Source organism: Etheostoma cragini, chromosome 3 (genome assembly GCF_013103735.1).
Source record: "Etheostoma cragini isolate CJK2018 chromosome 3, CSU_Ecrag_1.0, whole genome shotgun sequence".
NCBI lineage: Eukaryota > Metazoa > Chordata > Actinopteri > Perciformes > Percidae > Etheostoma > Etheostoma cragini.
In genome coordinates this window covers 1,514,876-1,538,163 of record NC_048409.1, presented here as the reverse complement: position 1 = coordinate 1,538,163, position 23,288 = coordinate 1,514,876, and the positions used below count along the sequence as shown (strand labels likewise).

Below are 23,288 nucleotides of genomic sequence, written 5' to 3'. Positions count from 1 at the left end.
GGGGGGGGGCACATTGACAAGCCTCACCTTGCCTGTGATTAATCTGGGCACACATAACATGCTCCATCCTTGAACATTTGGTATAGCAAGCATCATTGTGGAATTACATCTGTGGTTGTGTCTGAGGATTTGACTGCGAGCGGCTTAATGTTTGTGCGATCCTCCATGTTATGAGATGGGATCAGCTCTTTCCCTCCAACAATACTGCCAGTGCCTTTTAAATTTATTTTTTGCTACGATGGCCAAGGCTGTAATACATTCAAATAAGATCAATATCTGTCAGCCATAAAGAAACTAAAACTTTCTGAAAGTTTTCGTTTTCTTGGCCTCTTTTGTGCAATATTCAGTGCATCCAGATGAAAATCTATGATTTTGTCAGATCTGCAAATAAGTTTTTCCACAAAGTACAATCCTGTTTAATGAGAAATTAATTCTTTTAGGCTAAGAGTGCCACATGTACATTAAAATTAAAAGTGGATATCCACAGAGTGTGACATTTAGTGACGAATTGATTGATGGCACAAAATGAAAGTAAACACAACATTATCATCATAGCTCAACAGTATTAAAATGAAATTCATGGGTGAAAAGTAGAAACCACTGCAGACGGGATTCCCTGTGATTTCGAGACATGGAATGATAATTGTGTGATTATAGTAGTGATTATCATTTTGGGTGTTCAAAATGGACCGTTTTATGTTGCAATGTACCTTTTTTTTTAAATGTGCTTTCTCATGTAAATTAGTAATCATACTCTATATTAACTCTGTAAATCACCCTTAAACATTGCTCCTCTCCAGCTCCTGGCCTTCCTCCAGGGCTTATTCACGTTCTACCATGAAGGATATGAGCTGGCTCACGAGTTTGAGCCGTACAAACAGCAGCTGCAGTTCAACCTACAGAACGTAAGTCTCAACACCTCGGGGGTTGTACACAAAGGCACCCAGCCACGTAATCAGATTCTGCAGCTTATCATACCACCGGTATAACAAACCCACTTTTCACAAATGGATAGTTGTGTGATTAAATGAGATTTGTTGCTGCTCAGTGGATCAATATTTGTGAGTGTTGCATTGCAGGCAGTTACTGCGGGCCATTTAATGGTACTGTGTCAAAAAAGAGTTAGAATTAAGGAGTAAAACTAGCTGCTGCCATGCCCTCTCCTTCCATCACCATGACCTCACCATTTGCAGCCTGAGGGCTCAAATTTCTCTCTGACCCAACATGTCAGCGCCATAGCCCCGACAATTTCCACTCCGTAACCCTCTCTCCGTGTCCTCAGAAGCAGAGGGCTCTAATAGGAGTCGGAGAAGGTGAAGCTGTCTCAGCATCTCTAGTTTGGGATATGAAACAGCCGTATACTGTACTGACCTTTTACAATCCCAAATAGAGGATTCCTGGGAGCATTAACAATTGAGTCTCTGTCCTTAGTTTGGATCACCTCTTAACAAGTGTATTTGTCCAACATCAATGTCTTTCATTTCAATTAGGCACTGTGACTGGTATTTCCAAACGGCTCGCCAATGTGCACTTTTCCCCAGGTGTTCTCATGTCGCTGCACAAACGTGCAGCATTTGTCCAATATTTTTTTCCTTTCATCTGTTTCAGTCTGCTCCGTGATGTACTGTAAGCAATATAATGGTACTCGAGATGAGAAGTTGCAGAAAACAGTTGCACAAGACTTCCTCTGTCAATGCAATTATAACCCAATCCTGTGTTTTGATCTGCGCAGACACGAAACAACTTTATGAGCACTAAGCAGGAAGTGGAGAAGCTGATGAAGAGGATAAGGTCTGCAGACCAGGACTATAAACCCCCGGGCCAGTGGACGATGGAAGGCTTCCTGTACGTCCAGGAGAAACGTGAGTCTTTTGTTGCCAGGCTTCCAGCCAGCCAGGCCCTCTTACATCCCCCCCACAGCATATATAAGTGCATGGTTTTACATCTATCACCATAAACTCTTAAGTTTTTTCCCAGGCCTCTCCTGAGAAGATCCTCTCGCACAGAAGCTCATAATTCATCCTCTTTACCGATTCACTTTGATGTGCTCTCAAACAAGGGGAGAGATACCCACATCCTTATCTGCAGTGATAAACAACATTTGATTTATCACACTTTGATTGCAAATTGCTTTTCAGAAGTCTTTCCAGAAGCTTGTTTTTCTGAGAAAAATGCAAACACTATTTTCTTCATTTTTGTGTCCCAGGTCCCCTGGGATGCACTTGGACACGTCACTACTGCACATATGAGAAAGGCAGCAAGGCGTTCACCATGAGCAACACTGAAACCAAATCTGCCGGGAAACAGGTACTTTAGTTCAGTTTTAGTTCAGTTTGGTTGCAAGTGCAAATGATAAAAGCTGAGAAACGACTGAGCAAGTATGATCTGTGCGGGTGAAACAACGAACCCCCTTGAGTCTTAAAAGAATGTCTTACCCCAGAGGGGAAAAAAGAAAAATAAAGTTGAGATGACAGGACTGTGACATGGGAACAGAAAAGGAAAGGCTTGACAAAAATGGTTCAGAGATAACAAAATCCACAAATAACCAGAAAGGAATGAAAGCCTTTTAACAGAGAGAGTGTTGTTTTACACGTTCAACAGAACAGATTCACTTCATTTACAAGCAAATGTACGGAGCCCCAGAGGTGACATGGAGAACAAAAGATTTAAATAAGGACAATAAAAATCACTAAAGTCGAGATCTTGATGTTCATGGAGGAAAAAATAAAAATAAAAAAGTAAAATAAGTAAAAAATATAAAAATGAGTCTTCAAACTTGAGATCTCAACTGGAGGGAAAAAAACTAAATAACATGTAGCCTACTGGCGATCTCAACTTTCAAACTTGAGATCTTGAGTTTTGCATTTGTCCCAACAATTCCTACAAGTTTTTGTATTTACCATTTGGATAATTGTGTTACTATTTTTAGAATCCAGATTTTTCATTGCCGTTAGTTTTGATGGCTGTACGACGGGTTTTCTTCCAGAATGGTCTTGTCGTGAATCAGCCCGAGATGTTCAAGCTCAAGTCCTGCATTCGGAGGAAAACGGACTCCATCGACAAGCGGTTCTGCTTTGACATCGAAGTGATGGAGAGGTCTGGGATTGTTTGAATCCTCTGCATGTTCCCAAAAATGTCTTACATCTTACCTGGAGTAAAAAACATACACAAAACATGATATTTAACACTATAAACACCAGTTCTATTTATTTTATCATCATTAGTTATAAGAGTGCATTTGGAGAAAACCGTTGTAAAAATAGTGGGCGTAGTATCCCGGAGTTACTTCCCCTATTTGTTTGAAGCTTTGAGTTTGGCTGTATGACCGCGGCCATCTTGGTTTTTGATGAGGGGGTGGAGCTGGAGAGGATGATGTGGGCAAACCAGCGTTGTTTAGGGACGCGATGACGTTGCGCTAAAGGCTGAAGGGAAAGGGTTGTTGATGTTCAACCCTTCTGAAGCGAGTCATCCGGCGGAGATTTACTGGCGGGTAAATGCGGAGTGGCGGCATTTGGCGAGATTAATCTGCATGTACGGCGGGACAGAGAAACCAACTTTCCCTTAAAGGAACAAGCCACCATTTGTTGAAATAGGGCTTATCATGGTCTCCCCTAGCTGGAGACAACGCATTTTCTGTCTCAGTGCATGCATTGTTTTAGTCTGGTGCTACACTGGCAGCACCGCTGCTAGTTAGCTTAGCATAGTGAATGGAGTCCTAGGCTGCCCGTTAACATGTTGTACGTTGCAGATTAAGACTAGACCATTTCCTAGGCAGACAGGGACCCGGGGACGGTGCTTCAGCCCAATATACTCCCCTATCCCACCCAACAGTGGTGTGTTCCTTTGAGTGACCAGCTAGCACTAGCACAGCGAGGGAATTTAGTTCTCAGAACGCTGAATAAGACTTTTTAATGCGACCAAAATGTTGTGATATGGTCAAAGTTTGAGATGAAAACATAGACAACTTTGTCTTTTTTAATGTCCACAGTGCCACTGTCCCAAAGCATCCCGCGCTTTATCGTCCGTTTTAAAATAAATGGGACCATAATTTACAAAAGGAACATCACGCTCTGTTGGAGAAGACTTGAGAACTAGCAACTGAGACCATGAACTCATGTTGAAAATGTTTACTGAGTAATATATTAAGACAGAAGTAGGCTCATTTTCCCATAGACTTCTCAACAAACACTTCTGTTTGCAACCAGTGGCGTCACCCCCGCTGGAAATGAGCTACTTCAGCCTCTGCTTCACTTTTCCGACTCGGAAGCTGCGTTCATTATTTTTACAGTCTATAGGAAAACATTTCACTCCACCAAATTCAATATCTATTTAATATCAATATACTGTAAAATATACTAAATTATATACTGCCTTTTGGTAAATGGTGTGAATAAACAATCCTTTCACTGCCTATCAAAGCATACATGCAAACAGTGGTAAATTCATGTTTTGTTTTTTTACAACTAACCCATTTAAAGACTGAGGAAGTGCATGTGGATGTTTTTTGTACTCATGCATTTTGTGTTCTATTGAACCCAATTGATACTTGCAATTGACCTAGATTATCATGGGAGTACTCAGCATTGCAAGAGCTGTTCAGGTTTGATTAACATCTTCAAAGACCCCCGGTCTGCCAGATGTTTCCAGCTCTGTTTGTACCCTGCATGGTCCTCTCCCTCCCCAGCTCCTGTTTGTTGTATGCTCTCAACATCCATATTGACTCCCTTTCTTTTTGAACCCATTCTATCTTTTCTCTGTGTTCGTGTCGATGTAGAAATGACATCTGTCGTGGAACTCTTTTCAGACCGCTTCAGTTTTTCTGTAAAGTCCGGTATGTGAACTGACCAGTGCTGCCCTTTCAGAGCAGTTGCATGTGCTGCATGTGTGCTGCCAATCGTATCCTACGCTTGATCTCAAATCCACCCCTTCAGCTACACTCTCTAATAACCATCACTGATAAATGCTACGTTATATATATATATATATATATATATATATATATATATATATTTTATACTTTTTACTATTCATTAGTTACGCTAGAATTGTTTCTTTTAACAAATAATTGTTGCACACATCATTGAAATTACATATTCTATTTAGAATGTGTTCATGATTACCAAATAATTTCTAAACCAGCTGTTATAAAGTTGCAACTAATGATTCTAATACCTTGCTAGCAGGTTTTTCTTGACTCAGAATGGGCCTTTATTTTTAGTGGGGGGGGGGGGGGGCTACGCACAATAGTAGGCTTAGCATGATCGTTCCCCGCACTGTAAAGACAATAAGGTCCCTTGTTACCTTTTTCTTAAAAATAAATCTATGCATTTGCAATTTTATAATCACGACTGTCTATTATTCTTGGGTGAATGAAACTCTAATCAACAAAACTGCTTAAAAAAATAGTATTAATGTTTAAATACTGGTGTAAAAATCACCGGGAGAGTCTGACACAGACCGACTCTGGACTGGAAAACTGAGATTTTTGAAGAAGTTTATGTTCTGCTTGTTACACGGTTGTTTGGTAAATTCCTATCAAACATATTCAGAGAGGATTTGAATTGCTATTTTTTCTCATTTTGGTGCTGGTTAATTTCCTTTGGTTCTGGCTAAAACCCTGGTGTGGTTAATAAATACTTTAAATAAAGCCTTTATTGAGGTTATTTAGAGAGCTATTATCAATGCAATATAATCAAATAATCTTCTCTTTACAGATCTTTAAAAAAAGATTTAATGGGGCCAAAATAATGTCACATGGTGCAAAATCAACCACTTGTTAATATTAACTAATTAATATGAGCATTAGTTGCAACTTATTAACATCCATACAATGTTTAGAAACAATGTATAACCACTGACAAATTAATAACTATCTACATTTATAAATTAATCATTTTATATTACACAAAACAAATGATAAGATTATCAATTTAAGCATTCCTAATAATTAGTAAAGCTTATAAATCATACAGCCAGGTCTCACAGGATTCCGTGAAATGATCAGGAACTGTTACAGCGCACGCCAAAGTCAAGTCAAAGGGAAGATGACGTGGCCTACGGAGCGACAACTGTACTGAGTAGTTGGGGGGGGGAGGGGTGGGGGGGGTCAAACAACAATGGGCTTTCACCCAGGAGACCGGGGATTGTGTCCCATGTGTCAAGATTCCTAAACCCAACCATCCCCCCCCCCCCCACGACCTTTTCTTCAACTTAAGGGGCCGTGTTCATTTCACAGAATTCTATGAGATCAGGTTGCAGCCATACGTTCATTATTTGTTTGAAACATGACTATTAACTAACGTTGAATTAACGGTCAATTTGCCATTTATAAATGATAGTTATGGGAAAGTGTCTCTGTTCAACCCTTCTAATGAAAGACTGATGCATTCACAAAATCACTTGGGTCAATACGGGCCAAGGGAGACCAGACATACTCTGAAATGATTTCCCGCAATTACTCAAATAATACATTGATTGATGTCACTCTGAGAATCAATTGATCGTTTTGCCTTCTTTTTAGAAGTTTGAAATCATTGAGCCGGATGGGAACACTCATGACGGATGGAATAGGATAGGGTATTGGCCAGAGATCAAACATTGCTAAGTTGGCCGCCAGCTAATGAACTCTGGCTGAATTGATCTAGTTAGACGTTATGAGAGCTTGATATGAGCTCATTATTGGGCTGTGTACTTGAGAAGATAGAGGTAGCTCACCAGCACCAGGCGTTAGTGTTGCCCAGCGCCAGCGCGGCCTCCACGGCTCACCCTTGGGGAGTGTTGCTAAGCTTGGACAATAACTGCACTTTATTTGCAGGATAACTCATTTATCATAAACGGCGATGCCCCAACACTCATGTACCCATCACAAGGACAGTGTGGGCTAAGCTCCAGGCAGCTTCAACCTCATCTGTTTATTCTCATTATAATCAACCTATAGCCCCGCCACAATCAGGCCAACTAGCTCCCAACCTCATCTTTAAATGCTTATTTCACACAAATTACTAAATTCAGCCATGCAAATTGTTAAGTTCTATTGGCCGGATTTGCCCTTTGAACTGAATTTCGTTTGTGGTGCTCAAAGGAAGGAAATAAATGTTATTTATGGAATCTGAACAGCAACGTGTCCCCGGTACTCTAGGTAATCCACAGACATAACGATCTGCAGTTTTCATACGGACTTCAACAGAAAGTCCTTCCAAAGCAAACTGATAACACGAGTCCCTTTTTCTGGAAGGAGATGATATTTTGAATGCTTTCAATGCTGTGAGCATCACAAATGAAATCTTCCATCTCCACTGTATTGGAGAGTGGGGCATAAATATCAGACACAGATATCTAAAAACTTAGTGAAATAGATCTAACACTATCCGCTGTGTGAGATACCACTAGAGGGAATATTAAAAATCTGTTGGTTTAATTTCCTAATTTGGTTAATATTACCTGTTAACACATGCAACTTGACATGGCTCCATGCTAGTACTAATATCACTACTGGGTGGGGGTGGGGGGTGGGGGGGGTGTTTTTGTTTGCCAGTATAATCAGATAATGTTATCACCAGCTTACTGCATCCTGTAGCGGTGCTGTGTACCAGCTGCACGTAATGCTCAGACAGGCTATGTAACACATGTTGAGATGAGACAAGAACTCCGATGACGTGAAGGTGAATGCATGTTGGGTGAACAACAACAACAACAACAAAATCACTCTAATATTAAGCACATGTAGCATCTAATTGGGAGTGGGATGTGAAGCACCGAGCCAACTGTGGGCACCTGCTTGAAGTCAAGCATTAGCATATGAGCTATTTTAGTCACACTAGTCCTTTTATAGCGGTCTCAGCCAGTGTAAACAAGGTCTGTCCAGGGACCCCAAGGCAATGAAATCAGACTGAGAGCAGCTTTTCTCTGAAATTCTTCCAGGCATGGTGTGATGACACTGCAGGCCCTGTCAGAGTCACACAGAAGATTGTGGCTGGAGGCCATGGATGGCAAGGAGCCGGTGAGGAACTCTGCCTGTTGGTCTGTGAAATATTCATTCTGGGCTGGCTGATGTTTGGCCAGGAGTTTTTTTTTTTAGTTGTTTGTTTGACAAGAAAACACCACCAAGAACTGAATCATTTGTGACTGGCACCCTCTTCTGGTGGGTTCAGCTTAAGTCTTCTTAAGAAACTATGACCTCACCATCGGCTTGTGCTAACAATAGGACAGTCCAGTCAAAGCACAGGACCGCTGGGTAAAAACTGTGACACATGTTCTCTTATTTTGGGCATTTTGTTCAATTGTAACTAAATGGTTTCTTAACGTCATGTTTTTTTTGCAAACATTGTCTAGATTTACAACCTGCCAGCCATTTTAAGCAAAAAGGAGGAGAGTAAGTGTGTGTTTTTATTATCTTTCCAAACCCCTTTCATCATAGAAATGGATAAATTTAGCTTTCTAAGACTTGGAATAAAATCCAACACATGAACACAGTCACATATAAACACATGCTATAGAAATCTCTGTTCATTAACACAATTACTTGACATCCACCCACTCAACTGACATAGGGGAGCCTTCCAGCACGAGGATTGTATCTTATTAGTCAGAGCAGAGGCATTGGGGAGTGCTTGTTACTCCTGCACGATGCGTGGCTAACCCAGGCGGTAATTGACATGTCAACCCTATTCTCGTGTTGTATTACAGCGTTTCTTAATGAGGCTGGTTTTAACTTCGTAAGGAAATGCATTGACCTGGTGGAGAATAGAGGTGAGACATTTAAATCTCTCAGCTTTCATCTGTCAAATGACTTGAATGCAGCCTGGCTCTGATTATGAATATCAATGTGTTTCATTTATTAGTGGACATGACGGCACACATCATTTGCATAAGTCTTAACCAAACAGAAAATCTTTGTTCCTTGTTCCAATTCTTTCATTTCCTTTTGCATTTCTGCACAGGCTTAACTACAATGGGACTGTACAGAACCGGAGGAGTCAACTCCAAAGTACAGAAGCTGATGACCACGGTCTTCTGTAAGTAGCCTGAAAATCAGAGGAAAAATGAACCAGAGCCGTAATTTAAAAATATAAGAGTTTCTTGTTAATCACCAAATTTTTATCAACCAAAAAAAACACATATGATTCCATACAACGCGCTCTGTGAGTACAACAACTGATTGGATCTCTACTCTCATAAAATGTTTTTATTCAATTCTTGGGCATTGAAGAAAAAAAAAAAAAAATGTTTTGAAACGGTATCTCAACTGAAGATTCACATATACCAGTCTGTGATTATCTTCCCTTTAATATTAGTCTAAATAATTCATAATTTCTGCATTTTGTAACTCAAGTATAGGGTACAATATCCTATAAATGAGGTTTTTTGACCATAAATTCCAAAAATAAGTGTAAAACTAGGAATAACTTGGTGTTTGTGGTGTTTATATATGGTAATGAAAAGAAGCTTAAATGTAAAAAACAACAACATCGAAATAAATGCCAGAAGACAAAAAACAAAATGGTTTTCAGTTTTGACCTTGGAGGATCACAAGTGCAAGGTCGAATGGACGCCAACAGAAGGGTTAAAGGAGTAGTTCCCAAACTCCTTCATATCGAGGACCCTCAGCTGACACAGATGTCTAGGGATGCACCGAAACCAATCCAGTATCTGGTTTTGGTCCGATGCCGTGCCGTGATCATAAAATCCCCCCCGATACCACCTCACAGCAATGTGACATCAACGGCTCCGTCATGCAGGGGTAGGCTACTGAAGAGGAGCACTGTCAGCTGTTTGGAGAATTTTCTCTGTAAATAAAAGAACTGGGCTCTAGCCCAATGCATAATTGCACTTGAAGACCAGGCATTAATAATTAATAATAGGGTAGACTGAGTACAGTTGAGACCCTTTTTGCGTTTTGATTTTTCACACAAAATATACTGAATAATGAAAAAAAGGGAATTTCCACATGACATGCCACATGACGTTTCATTAGCTTGTAGACTAAGACAATATAAATCAATAATACCTATACGTAGTTTATATTTTTCACAATTAGCTCATAAAAATAAGGTGATTTTTGTCTCGACTGTACCCTTATGTGGTACAGTGGACACAGTACCATGATTCAGTTGAGACAACCATTTATGTTGAAGTACAAATAAATCAAACAGCAAGTGGGCAACATTATTGAACATTATTCAAATTATTACTGGTTAAAATGTATAAAATAGGAACAAGATAGGTAACACGCAGTACAAATGAAACCATTAACAACAATAACAAACAAAGGAAAAAACTGATTCAGGTTTCACTATCAATATGAATGCATGTGTAGCTGTAATGGGGGGGGGGGGGGGGGGTGTCTGGATCACTAAATCCACATGGGTACTTAAGATGCACGGGAACAACGTCATCAGACTTCACGTTCTTCATTCTTTCTAAACTGATATTGGGAATTCTATGATTTATTTTATTGACACTAGCCCAGGGAAATGTCCAGAGCACTGAGCTTTGAATAGAAAAAAAAGCATGGTACTTATGCTTGATCTTAAAGAAACTGGTACCGGTGCATCCCTAATGTTTTTTTTTATTAAACGTGTTTGAATCCTGTGACAAATCATTGTAGTCATACAGTACATTATGTATTTGTGTTACTCACCAATGGAATAAAGTGAAAATAAATGAATCCACTTGTTGCTGGGGACCACCTGGAGCCCCTTCAAGGACCCCTACATTTTTACTCCCATCACAGTAAAAATATAAATAGATACTTATTTAATTTCCAAATCCCTGAGGGCCATCTTCTTTTTCATCTAGCGCACGGTCCTTCAACCTTCACGCAAGGGACCCCTTAGCTGAAAGAGAGACTGAGTAGGATCCCCCTCTTCCAAATATATTGTATACAATTGAGTTGCATATTAAACTGGGCCGGATGGATGGAAATAAAGGGTTATTATTTATACAATATCTTTTAACATTAAACATGCATTTGGAAGGCAAAGTGAATCCTAATATATAACTGCTTGGCCATCCCAGAGGCTGCCGTACCCATAGCAAACACATCTTTAATGTGTACACCCTTTTTTCACAAATAGGCCAATTTATCTTTGCAATTAATATGCTGGATTCATTTTAAAGTTTATTGTCATACATTTATATTTTTCCAACAAAGAAACTTGCAAAATAAATTTCATAAACCTAAATTTGGCAGCCCCCCTGAGGACCCCCTATGGGTCACGGACCCCTTGTTGAAGATCTCTGCTCTAGTGTAGGAACAATTCATTTTTCACAACCATCCACCAGCTTTAGCAAAAGTCATGTGACTCTGCAGAGTGAGGTAAGAGGTCCTCCTTGTGGTGTGACAGTGTAACAGCCATCCGGTCCCATACTACTGCATATTATACTACTTTGTCCTTACCATTTTAATGGGTGCCCCAAAGTAGTCTTGTCTAAATGTCTTAATGATTTATGAAATTCTCTCTAAAGCTTGATCTCCATCTCTGTGAGACACCACACTTTATTTATTTCAGATGGTCCTATTGAGTGTCTCTACACAGGAAGACAGTATTGTTAATGCTCAGATAAGCAGCCTGTCAGGTCATGTCAGGTTGTGTTGGCTTCTTCACACAGTTTATTGCTGTGGTGCTATAAAATCTCCCTGTCTATGTGTTTCCAATAGCAACCAAGGCACCTGTGGATATGGACCTGGATCCGGAGACGTGGGACAACAAAACTATCACCAGCGGCCTGAAGAATTATCTCAGGTCAGCTCGCCCCGACGTCTGCCTGTCCTTAGCTTTCAGGAGTCATTATTATCTCCATAATGCATCTGTGAATCCTCCCTGGTGTTAGTCATGCATTCAGGGCTGCCACTTACTCTCTAAGTTAGTCGGCTGCATTCAGGAGAGCCGCGTCACTCAGGAAATCAATGACCACTCTTCTCTTTATTCACCAGGTGTCTCTCTGAGCCTCTAATGACATTCAAGCTGCACAAAGACTTTGTCCTGGCTGTTAGTAAGTTATGAAACGTACCTGTAATAGTTATGAAATAACATGTGTTTTACCATGTATTATTTTTTTATTATAATAGGCTTGCATGAAAGAGAGATTCTTAAGTTGGCAGAGCATTGTCAAATTTAAAACACACACCACTGATGAAGCACCACATCAGGTTACTACGGTGGCCCTCAAGGAAAAGTCGCAGCCATAATTCACAGAACATGACATTTCACAAAGCACGACAGGGTTTCAGAAAACACGAGGTTTCACCAAACACAACATATTGGACAACACAACCTTTTATGAAAAACGACAGTTCACAAAGCGTGACATTCCAAAAAAAAACATTTCACAAAACATAAAGACATTCTAGAAAACACATTTCAGAAAACACAACATATCAGGAAACACAACATTTCACAAAACAGTACATTTTATGAAAAACAACATTTCTCAAAGAAGGAGATTCCCAAAAACATTTTAAAAGGCATGAAGGTATTCTAGAAAACACGACATTTCACAAAGAACAAAATCCACCCCCCACCCCAAAAAAAAATTCCACAAAGCATGTAGACATTTAAAAAAACACAACATTAAAAAAAATTACACACAACATATTAGAAAACACAAAATATCCCAAAACATTTTTATAAAAAACAACATTCACAAAGCAACTGCATTTGTATTGGCTGGGTATTACCATGCTAATATAGTAACAGTTTCATTAGAATATTCTTTCACTGTGATCCCAGTTACTGTAACACTTGTTAGATTGATCTAAAATAATTAATTGTCATTTTGTTTGTATTAGTATGTGATCTTGATCGTTTTCTACTTGTTTGCCTTTCTTCAGAGTCAGATGACCAGAACTACAGGGTGTGTGCTGTCCATGCGTTGGTTCATAAGCTGCCTGAAAAGAACAAGGAAATGCTGGAGCTACTAATAAAACACCTTGTCACGTACGTTCTCCTGTAATGTATCAGTTCCACTGCAGTCTCAAAGACATTGCTGGGACTGATTAAATTGCCTTCCCAATTTCGGGGACACTTTAATTCTGTTTGTGTTACTGTCACTAGCTGGGGAAGAACAGCATGTTATGTCCCTGTCCTCTACCTGCAGGGTGTCCACTCAAAGCCAGTCCAACCTGATGACGGTGTCCAACCTGGGGGTCATTTTTGGGCCCACCCTGATGCGGTCACAAGAGGAAACCGTGGCTGCCATGATGAACATCAAGTTTCAGAACATTGTGGTGGAAATACTTATTGAGAACTTCAACAAGGTAAGTCCTAGTTTGGCTTTGAACGCACAGTACTCCATTTAATGCTTACTAGAGGGGGTCCGAGTAGAGCCGCTGCTCCTTCGCGTTGAAAGGAGCCAGTTGAGGTGGTTCGGGCATCTGGTAAGGATGCCTCCTGGGAGCACGTCCAGCTGGGATGAGGCCTCGGGGAAGACCCAGGACAAGGTGGAGGGATTGGATCTCCAACCTGGCCTGGGAACGCCTCGGGATCCCCCAGTCCGAGCTGGTTGATGTGGCCTCGGGAGAGGGAGGTTTGGGGTCCCCTGCTGGAGCTGCTGCCCCCTGCGACCTGATACCGGATAAGCGGTCGAAGATGGATAGATGGATGGATGGATGGATGGATGGTTGGATGGAGGGGGTCGATCATTGACCTGCCTCCCTCTCTACGTTGTGGATTCTGTCGACTTGTTTAAAAAGCAGTTGAAGACTCTGCTGTTCAAGCTGGCTTTAGTTTGTCAAGAGATTTTTATGGTTGTTTGTTGTGTTTTCTATTTTGTATTTAAATGTTATTTATTTTATCTGTGAAAGGTGCTATACAAATACACTTCACTTACTTACTTACATACTTAAAAGGAATTTTATTGCAAAATTCACCAAATTCATGGCCAAAATCCAGATTTATTTAATTTATGACAAAGAGTCACTGAGCATGACCCTGCATGCGGATAGAAAATATGCATAGCCTGTTTTTAACATGGTATTTGCAATTTAATATTGCATTATTAATAAACCAAATATCTTGATTTATTAGATTAGAAACATAATAATTAAATTGAGAAACTGTTTATAGATTAAAAAACCAAGTTTGATTGTATCACACCTCTGTTTGTATTTTACCTTGCAGCAGGGTCAATATAGTCTCGTTTTGCCAATCATTCCTCCACAGCGCTGTGGAGGAATGATTGGATAGTCCACACCGCATTCGGATGGGAAGAAACTGTGCTCTAGTTTAATGGCATTTCTTTAAACCAATCCCAATCATCGTGGGCGGGGCTAAGCTCCGGACGGAGCCACAGTGCCACTGCTAAATAGTCACAAAAAAATGTCTGTCTGTATTGTATACCAGTCTGTACTGGTAAGGAATACATTGTGTAGTAATCAGGGCTCCTTTCTGGACCTCCAGATCTTCCACCAGCCTCCGGACCCCAATGTACCCCTGCCCCAACCCCAGAGCCGGCCTGGCTCTCGCAGAAGCAGGGCCATCTGTCTGTCCACGGGGCCCAGGAAGCCCCGCAGCCTCTACACCCCAACACTGTGTCTGGCAGATGCAGAAAGTGAGTACCAAAGCAGCGATTACCGCCACAGGTCATCATTGTCAAATTTCCTAAAACCTGCTGGTGACCTCTCTCTGACATCTGCACACACTAACTTAATGACGCAAGTACGGTGCCTCTGCTAAATCGTCTCGGGAAGGAACTTGTTTTGGAGGAACATGTGTACTTAGGGAGGCGAGCTCGGGAATTAAAACAGCTGTTGAGTGTGTGATGAGAATTTGTTTCTCCTAAAAATAATTTGATTGTTGGTTTGAGCTCGGGGGGTAAATCCACTAGTAGGGGTAGGAATCACTAGACACCTCCCGCTACAACGTCATCATGATACGTATGCCACGATACGATATTATTGCGATTTTAAACATATTGCAACATTCTGCGATATATTGCAATGTATGACCTTTTTTCCAACTTCTAATGTATCCCAATTTCAAATGATGTCCCCAAAAGGAAACTTTGTCAACATCTGTTTAACTAAAAAGTAACATTTCTTTTTGCTCATATCACTTAAAATGGGACAAACTGACCAACACATGCAGTATATTAGAATAGATCCATACTTGGCGACTGGGTATCGATACAGTTTTGCCATACTATGGTGTATCAATCTTTTCCCCCCCACTCAACTATGGTATCAACTAGAGTTTAGAATGCCCACATAAAGAAAGTGGACGGCTGTGAGTTCTACTGCGACCTGCGGCTCTTTGGTGCATGCCCCCCCCCCCCCTTCATGTCTTCAGCTGTACTATAAATAAAGGCTTCAAGTACCCAAAAAACAATCTTTAAAAAAAGAAAGAGGACGGTGAGGGACATCAAGCGGGCCCGGAACGATCCCGTTAATGAAACGTCGCTGAGATAGACTATTCAGGATCTGATCTGACGTGCAGAGAATGTGCTGCCACTCGCGTGTGCGCCCCACCGTCCAGTGTAAGAAAACTGGCAGAGCATCCAGATTGAAAATATTGCTTCAGAAAAAAAAAAGACATTTTCATTTTCAGTGAGCGTAATCACTCCTTCACTCAGCAGGTTTTAATGAGGGCCCGGTCTGCCTCTTCTCTGGTCCCTGCATAGGTGACACTCTCAGCAGCAGTGCGAGCAGCACTCCCATGGGCAGCATGGAGTCCTTGTCCTCCCACTCCTCGGAGCAGAACAGCTCCTCCAAAACCGCTTCCTGTTCTCAGGCCAAGGACAAGTCGCTGCTGGACCTCCGCCGCTCGCCGTCCCAGCTCTCAGACGGCCCCAGGAGCGCTCTGTGTGTCAGCAGCCCCGAGTCCAGCTCCAGGGAGGACACCGGGCGTACAGATGGAGAGTCCGAGGACGCACTCAGCCTGTCCTCAATAGGCACCGTAGCCTGGCTGTCTCCCGCCCCCAAAAAAGCCCCGCACTGCCGCATGGACCTCAGGCCAGCTCCGCTGAGCCGCTCCGCTGCTCCCTCTCTGAAATCACTGCATATATCTGAAGGTAGGATGATCATCAAGTGATTTCATTCTGATCAACAAGGTCCCGATTGGATTACATTTCCCAAGTTAACATCCGTTATGTTAGGGAAATTTAACTTACAATAAAAATTTTGATATTCTCAGAAAATGTATGCTGTGAATTATACAAGCAAGAAGTAACCCTCAAGTATTCCTTTTCTGTAATGCACCAGATTAATGTATACATTAGGAATTGATAATCTCGGGGTGCCCGAGGAGCTCACCTGGTAGAGTGTGCGCCCCGTGTACAGAGGCTCAGTTCTCGCCACAACAGCCGCATGTTCGACTCTGAACTGCGTCCCTTTGCTGCATGTCATCCCCCCTCTCTCTCTCTCTCTTTTAAGTCTAAGCTGTCCTGTCAAATAAAGGCCTAAAAATGCACCAATACAATCTTAAAAGTTGATAATCTCCCCCAAAATATTTTAAGTGCTCATATTATGCTTTTAGACTTTACCCATTCCTCTATTGTGTTGTACATAGTTTTTGTGCATGTTATTTGATTACAAAGTGAAAAAGCCCAAAGTCCCCCCAACGGGACTTCAGAAGGAAACACTGTTCACAGACTGCTCCAAACAGCTCTGCTGTAGTCCAGCCTTTACTTCTGAGATCAACGTTAATAATAATAATGCTCACCCAGCTCCTAGCAGGGCATACTCTGCTTCTGACTGGCTAGTAGTCCTTACCTAGGTACTGTCAGGGCCCTCGTACTCTGCTTCTGACTGGCTAGTAGTCCTTACCTAGGTACTGTCAGGGCCCTCATACTCTGCTTCTGACTGGCTAGTAGTCCTTACCTAGGTACTGTCAGGGCCCTCATACTCTACTTCTGCCTGGCTAGTAGTCCTTACCTAGGTACTGTCAGGGCCCTCATGCTCTACTTCTGACTGGCTAGTAGTCCTTACCTAGCTACTGACCATCTCTGTGTCTCCCTCAAGGCCACAGGAGCTGCTCTGGATCTGTTACAAGTCTGTCCAAACTGGATCCCAGTGAGAGTTTAAAGCCTGCCAAGCAGCCAGACCTTCCACCCAAACAAGTGCTGCGCTGCAGGAGGGACGCCTCCGTCAGCAACGGCTACCAAAGACCCGGCTCAGTGTAATCACCTACCGACCACTTCTCATACTGTACTATGTGATATCGACTGCAGTGTAATGCCGTCTATGAAATCTTGTCCTGTGGACATTTTATTTATTATTCCTTGCCTAAGACCCAGTGCTGAAATGATAAATTGAATATTCAGTTAGCTTTTGGCAGAATACTACAATTGCAATAATTGATTAACAGCTGTTATCTTTTGTGCTGCTGCTTTACTTTGTTTTTTGTCTGTCTGAGAAAACAAGTGATTTGAAGGTGTTAACTTGGCTCTAGTAATAAGATAAATTATTAATGACCACAATAGTTTGTTTGCTGTCTTTGTATATATACATTTATATATTGAAAACTTTATATTGAGCTATTTATCTTCGACAAAGTCGGAGGATATCGCCTCGTCACTGTTTGAAAACTTGTAAAACCTCCAGACAGACAGATGTCAAGGAGGGCCCAAAGCATGGATATATGGAAAGAAATGTACTCGCAGTTTCATGTGCCCACACAAAATAACTGCAAGTCAATCAGGCCTGACGAGTTTCTTCCTCCCGCTCTCTCTCCATCTCTCCGTCTCCCCCTCCCTCCCTCCCACCCTCACTTCCTCTCTCCTTCTCTTTGTCTCCCCTTTCTCCTTCCCTCTCTCCTTCTCTGCCTCCCTCTCTCTGCCCCCCCCTACTCCCTCCCTTTGTCCTTCTCTGCCTCTCTCCGTCTCTATCTCTCTCTTTCTCCCCCTTTCTCCCTCCCTCCCTTCTTCTCTGCCCCACTCCGTCTTTCCCTCTCTGCCTCTCTCCCTCTCATTCTCTCCCTCTCTCTGCCTCCCCCTCTCTGCCCCTCTCCCTCTCTGCCTTTCTTTGTCTCACCCTCTCTCTGTCTCCCATCTTTCCGTCTCTCTCTCTCCGTCCCTCCCCTCTTATTGCCAGCCCTCCCCCGGTCTGTTCATGAGCATTGAGCATGGAGAGCTCTCTCAGATCCGATGAGTGTGTGTTGACAGATTTATGTATTTTCCTCTCTGGCTCTGATTCCACCGTGCCTGCTCTGGGGTTGATGTGACCCAACAGCAGGCTGCACTCCTCCTCGCTGAACAAACACATTGTTTGACTTAAGAAGCAGCCACGCAGTCTCTGGAGCAGCTCCCTCGTACAGCACCCAGCTCGCCCCAGGCTCTGCTGACTCGGAGGGTGCTGCCCACAGGGTCATGAGCAACTTGGTAACATAGTTTTACTCCATCCAGCACCGTGCTGGAGCCGAGTCGCCCAGAGGAAGGAAACCTCCCGTTCTGTGTAGTCAAGCCTTTCACCTCGCTCTGAACAATGAGGCGACGCTGCCAGGGCCTAGAGAAAGTGGACCCACTTGTTTTTGTTTAGGTTTAGTTTTATAGACAATGATATCTCAAAATAGATAACACTAGTATTATATTATTAGCACATTTTTCTTTCAGCGACATGATTCACCAACCACATTGTTTTTCCGCTGTTCTTTGCATCCCTGACCCAATCAGGTGTGCTGAAGTCCTGTTTCTATTATTTTGTTTCAGGGTCGCTGCCAGAGCTCTGCTTTTTGAAAATGCCACTTCCCCGCAGTCGGTTCAAGTCGGAAGGTGCTGTAAAAACATGACACCACCTTTAACAGTCTTCTCTTCTACTATCTCTTCCAATCTTGCTTTGAAAATGTTAATTAAGTAAACTTATGTCAGTAGGAAAATGTTCTTAAAGTATTCAAAGTAAAAGTATATGTGTGTGCTGACAGAACACACCAAGCCTAGATTCCTGTGTTATGTAAAGGAATCCAGCGGTGGAATGTAACTAAGTACATTTACTCAAGCACTGTACTTAAATACAAATTGTAATGTACTTGTACTTTACTTAAGTCTTTTCTTTTCTTTTCATGCCACTTTCTACTTCTACTCTGCAACAATTCAGAAAGAAATATCTTACTTTTACTCCATTCATCTGACAGCTTTAGTTACTTACTTTACACATGTAGTTTATAAATTCTAATTCTCTTCCAATCTGCCGTGACATCGCCTGTTTTTTGTTGTCTTTACAGAGACGCCAAAGCGATGTACTCCTGCGAGGCGGAGCACAGCCACGAGCTCAGCTTCCCCCGGGGGGCGCACTTCTCAAACGGTAAGCAGAGCCAGAGCTAGGCAGGAGGCTCCGCTTCAGTAAAAGTACCAACACCACGCTGTCACTAGTAAAAGTCCTGCATTGAAAATGTCACTCAAGTCAACGTATATCAGTAGGAAAATGTACTTACAGTAATACAAGTAAAAGTAGTCAATGCAGAACAATCCTCCCATTTTAGATACTGGAAACGAAAAAAGGGTAGAAAGCGTCAAGAAAAAGTGCTTACATATTGTTGGGTAGTTTTATTTATAATATAACGTGTTTTATACACTATGTGTGTTCTGTGTGCAAAAATTATAATATTTAAAGTAACTAGTAACTAAAACTCTCAGATGAATGCAGCGGAGTAACTAAAGTAACTAGTAACTAAATCTGTCAGATGAATGCAGCGGAGTCACTAAAGTAACTAGTAGCTAAAGTAACTAGCAACTAAAGCTGTCAGATGAATGTAGCGGAGTAAGAAGTCAAATATTTCTCTTTGAAATGTAGCGGTAGAAGTAGAAAGTGGCATGAGAAGAAAAGACTCAAGTAAAGTACAAGTACCTCAACATTCCTAGTAAGTACAGTAGTCCAGAAGTTCTCCCAAACAGCATGCATGCCTCCTGTCTGCTGTGTGCTGGCAGAATTCGCCAAGGCTCGTTCCCTGTGGTCTGTGGAGGCATCCAGCGGGGGAATGTAACTGAGTACATTTACTCAAAAACTATTCTTAGGTACAAATTGTAATGGTATTTGTACTTTACTTAAGTCTTTTCTTTTCATGACACTTTCTACTTCTACTCCGCTACAATTCAGATTGAAATATTGTACTTTTTACTCCACTCATCTGACAGCTTTAGTTAATTACGTTACACATTAGGATTTTTACACATGTAGTGCATAAATTAAACTCCCAGACAATAAAACAGTCCAGCTGAAATGATTAGACCGTTACACTTTCTACAGTTGCATTGAGTGTTTTTTTCTTTAAATACTTTAAGAACCGTTCCCTGATGATACTTACTCACTTTGACTTAAGTAACATTTTCAATACAGGACTTTTACTTGTAACAGAGTCTTCTCACAGGGTGGTATTAGTACTTTTACTTACGTAAAGGATCGGAATACTTCTTCCACCCCTGGATGCATCACATTGGTTTGCTCCCATCCTGACACCCCCATATGCATTGCTAAAGTATAAACAGTCCAGGATTTTTTTTCATTGCCTTTACTTTTTCCATGAGGAGATGACTTGGCCCACAACCAGTGCAGGCAGGTCACTGTAACCCGTGATGGAAGGCACTAGTCTCTGTTTCCTGTTAACACACGCAGCAGAGCCAGCAGCCACAACAAATGCTCACAGGACTTTTATTGCTCTTAATAATATTAGGCCAGTTTTCTCTGCCTCCTTATTCAACTTAACTCACCTAGATTGTCTTAGCAGATCATTTTTAAAGCCGTCATCTTAATTTTGGTCCATCCTCGCAATGTTTTTTCTGGTTGTCTTCACAGTTTATACTATGTGTGTGTGTGTGATTAAGCCGGTTGATGCTGCTTTCAAGCCTGCAAAGTGCTCCATAAGGACTGAATTCAAAGAGCAGTCTTTCTCTATCTGCTACGCTGTCCATGTTTATTTTTCTGCCAATCACCTTCTTTTTTTCTTCTCTAAGTCTGGGACATAATGGAACCAAATCAGACTGAGTGATTCTAATCAGGTTATACTGGATCAAGAGTCTGCTTCTCTTGGATATTAAAGTGGTTTCTCTCTTTTTGTCCGGCAGTCTACCCGTCTGTTGAACCAGGCTGGCTCCAAGCAACATACGAGGGAAAAAAAGGTTTAATCCCTGAGAATTATGTTGTCTTCCTCTAACAAGATTTTAAACATTGGGTCTTTTTCATGGCATCCATGAAAAAAAAAAAAATAGATTAATAATACACAGTGATGATGTGTGTGATGTTCAAGTTATGTTTGTGTTTTTGCTGGTAGCTGACATTCCTCTTAGCAGATATTAAGCAGGGCAGTAATTGCTTTTTTGAGATCTATGTAATACAATGATATTTTATTGTTAGATGTAAATATGTATTACCCATCGACTGCACTGATGTTTTAGTCCCGGTATTAGCCGACAGAATCAAAAAACAATCACATTCAATTTCACATGTTTTATTTTCAGAAATATATTATATTTTAACTTCCCATTAGATAAACACCCCACTTTCCTTTCATCAAGTTGTTCATGAAAAACTGTCGAGCTGCAAAGATTAATCAATTGATCAGTTATTTGTCAAGTATTCAATTAATCACCAGTTATTTTGATAATTGACCAATCAGATTAAGTCTTTTTTAAAGTACAAATTCCTGCTTCTTAAATCTTCTAGTTTCTTCTCTTGTGTGTGACAGTAAACTGAATGTCTTTGTGTTGTGTTGTGAACAAAACAAGACATTTGAGGACTTTGTCTTGGGCTTTGGGAAACACCGATCCACATTTTATAGAACTAATCCCTTCATCCAGAAACTAATCCACAAATTAATGGATTATGAAAATAATCCTTGTTGCAGCTCTACATATCTGTAGTTTCATAGACATTTTCTATTAGCTGTAATTGAACAAACTGTGATTTAAAATCATGATATTAATCTAATCCATGAGAATCTAGTAGAAAAACCATAATAGGTTTGCACCTTAACTTTCCTGTTTAGGGCTTGTGATCAGTGTTCTTCCCCTGAACCTGGTCCCTGCTGCAGTGCACTTTCTGGTGAGCTACCCGCTACTGTACTCCACATTCATGCTCGTGCTAGGGATGGCTCCATCAGCTTACTTGACCCCCGATCCACAAATCCAATACTTGTAATTGCCTAGATAAAAGAGCTGCACACTGTTTTTTTGTTTGAAAGCTTAAAACATTTAACAGCAGTTTGGTAAAACGCACTAACACAGTGAACTTCTTCGTAGAATGGTGGAGAACGGTGTCCTCGATCAGTTGAAAAATACCCATTTCGGCTCTGATCCAATACTTCCTGATCTGATACTATCCAATACTTCCCAATGCATTACTTCCCGATCCAAAACTTCCGTATCTGATACTTCCCGATCTGATACTTCCCGATCTGATACTTCCTGATTCGATATTTCCCTGTCCGATACTTCCTGATCTAATATTATCCAATTTGATACTTCCCGATCCAATACTTTGCTACTGATACTTCCGATCAGATACTTCCCGATCCGATATTTCCCTGTCCGATACTTCCTGATCCGATACTACTCAATCAGATTGCGACATCCCTAGCTTTTGCTGTTCATCTGTTGTTGCTATTCAAAAAGTATTTACTTCTTGTGTTTTTATTAGTATAAATGATCACACCAACTATATGCCCTAAGTAAAAGTGTTTTCATCACGTCATGAATTCTATGTTCATAAGGTGGAGCTTTCCCCGTTAAAGCCTCCTGTGGTACTGTACTCACTAGTACACTGATGCACTATTAATGAACACTAGACATGTATCAGTTTATATTATGTTAAAGATACCATTACCTGTAAAATGTTCTAATAGTGTTTCAGAAAGAAAAAGATAAAATAAATACAACAATCAACAACTGAAAAACGACTCCACACTAAGAGTCTTTCTCTGGGGGCCGTATATGTACTTGGGAAGGTATTTGAGGTCTGGTACTTGCCCGGATCAGGGCCCTCTTTTCCATTTACAGCATTAAGAATGTGAGGTGCCCTTGAACATTGATGCTGGAATAATACTCCCTACAAACTGAATCTCCAGGGGGAAATGATTGACGAATGATTCATATCCTATCTTATATGGCAAGCATGTTTCCTTGCAATAATATACTGTGTGTTGACTGTTCATAAAATAATAAATTAAATAAACAGCGTGATTTATTCAACCTGTGGTCCAAATTCTTTGTCACAATTAGAGAGTTTAAGTTGTATACTGTTGTAGTTTTCATTGAACACAGAAATAATCCAGTTCTCTTCACATGTGATGGCGCTTCCTTCCTATCCTTGTGACGTTTTACAACCGGTGTTAGGGAAGTTAGATTTTTGGGTAACTTTTTTTTTA

The 23,288-nt window shown here is 41.2% G+C and overlaps 1 protein-coding gene and 1 long non-coding RNA gene across 6 annotated transcripts in view; one reads left to right on the top strand and one right to left on the bottom strand.

Annotated features, from left to right (window-relative positions):
- LOC117938423 (rho GTPase-activating protein 42) overlaps positions 1-22,127 on the top strand; it is an 81,124-nt gene extending 58,997 nt beyond the window's left edge. The window contains exons 7-25 of one of the 5 annotated variants that reach the window (XM_034863021.1): positions 801-905; positions 1,733-1,862; positions 2,207-2,307; positions 2,987-3,096; positions 4,775-4,831; positions 7,921-7,999; positions 8,332-8,371; positions 8,686-8,748; positions 8,940-9,014; positions 11,660-11,744; positions 11,936-11,994; positions 12,833-12,938; positions 13,099-13,258; positions 14,400-14,550; positions 15,619-16,008; positions 16,958-17,114; positions 18,643-18,705; positions 19,155-19,234; positions 20,992-22,127. In XM_034863021.1, coding sequence (XP_034718912.1) covers positions 801-905; positions 1,733-1,862; positions 2,207-2,307; positions 2,987-3,096; positions 4,775-4,831; positions 7,921-7,999; positions 8,332-8,371; positions 8,686-8,748; positions 8,940-9,014; positions 11,660-11,744; positions 11,936-11,994; positions 12,833-12,938; positions 13,099-13,258; positions 14,400-14,550; positions 15,619-16,008; positions 16,958-17,114; positions 18,643-18,705; positions 19,155-19,234; positions 20,992-21,080 — 2,100 coding nt within the window. In that variant the 3' untranslated portion in view covers positions 21,081-22,127. Of the gene's footprint in view, positions 1-800; positions 906-1,732; positions 1,863-2,206; positions 2,308-2,986; positions 3,097-4,774; positions 4,832-7,920; positions 8,000-8,331; positions 8,372-8,685; positions 8,749-8,939; positions 9,015-11,659; positions 11,745-11,935; positions 11,995-12,832; positions 12,939-13,098; positions 13,259-14,399; positions 14,551-15,606; positions 16,009-16,957; positions 17,119-18,642; positions 18,706-19,154; positions 19,235-20,991 lie in introns of those variants that run through there. The other 4 variants (XM_034863013.1, XM_034863038.1, XM_034863027.1 and 1 more) reach the window with 4 other exon arrangements.
- On the bottom strand, positions 4,807-23,227 carry LOC117938465. Its single transcript, XR_004655400.1, has 3 exons — positions 22,808-23,227; positions 14,638-14,640; positions 4,807-4,819 (listed from the first exon to the last, which is right to left on the bottom strand). It is a non-coding gene; the product is annotated as an uncharacterized LOC117938465 (long non-coding RNA).
- Positions 23,228-23,288: the final 61 nt, after the last annotated feature.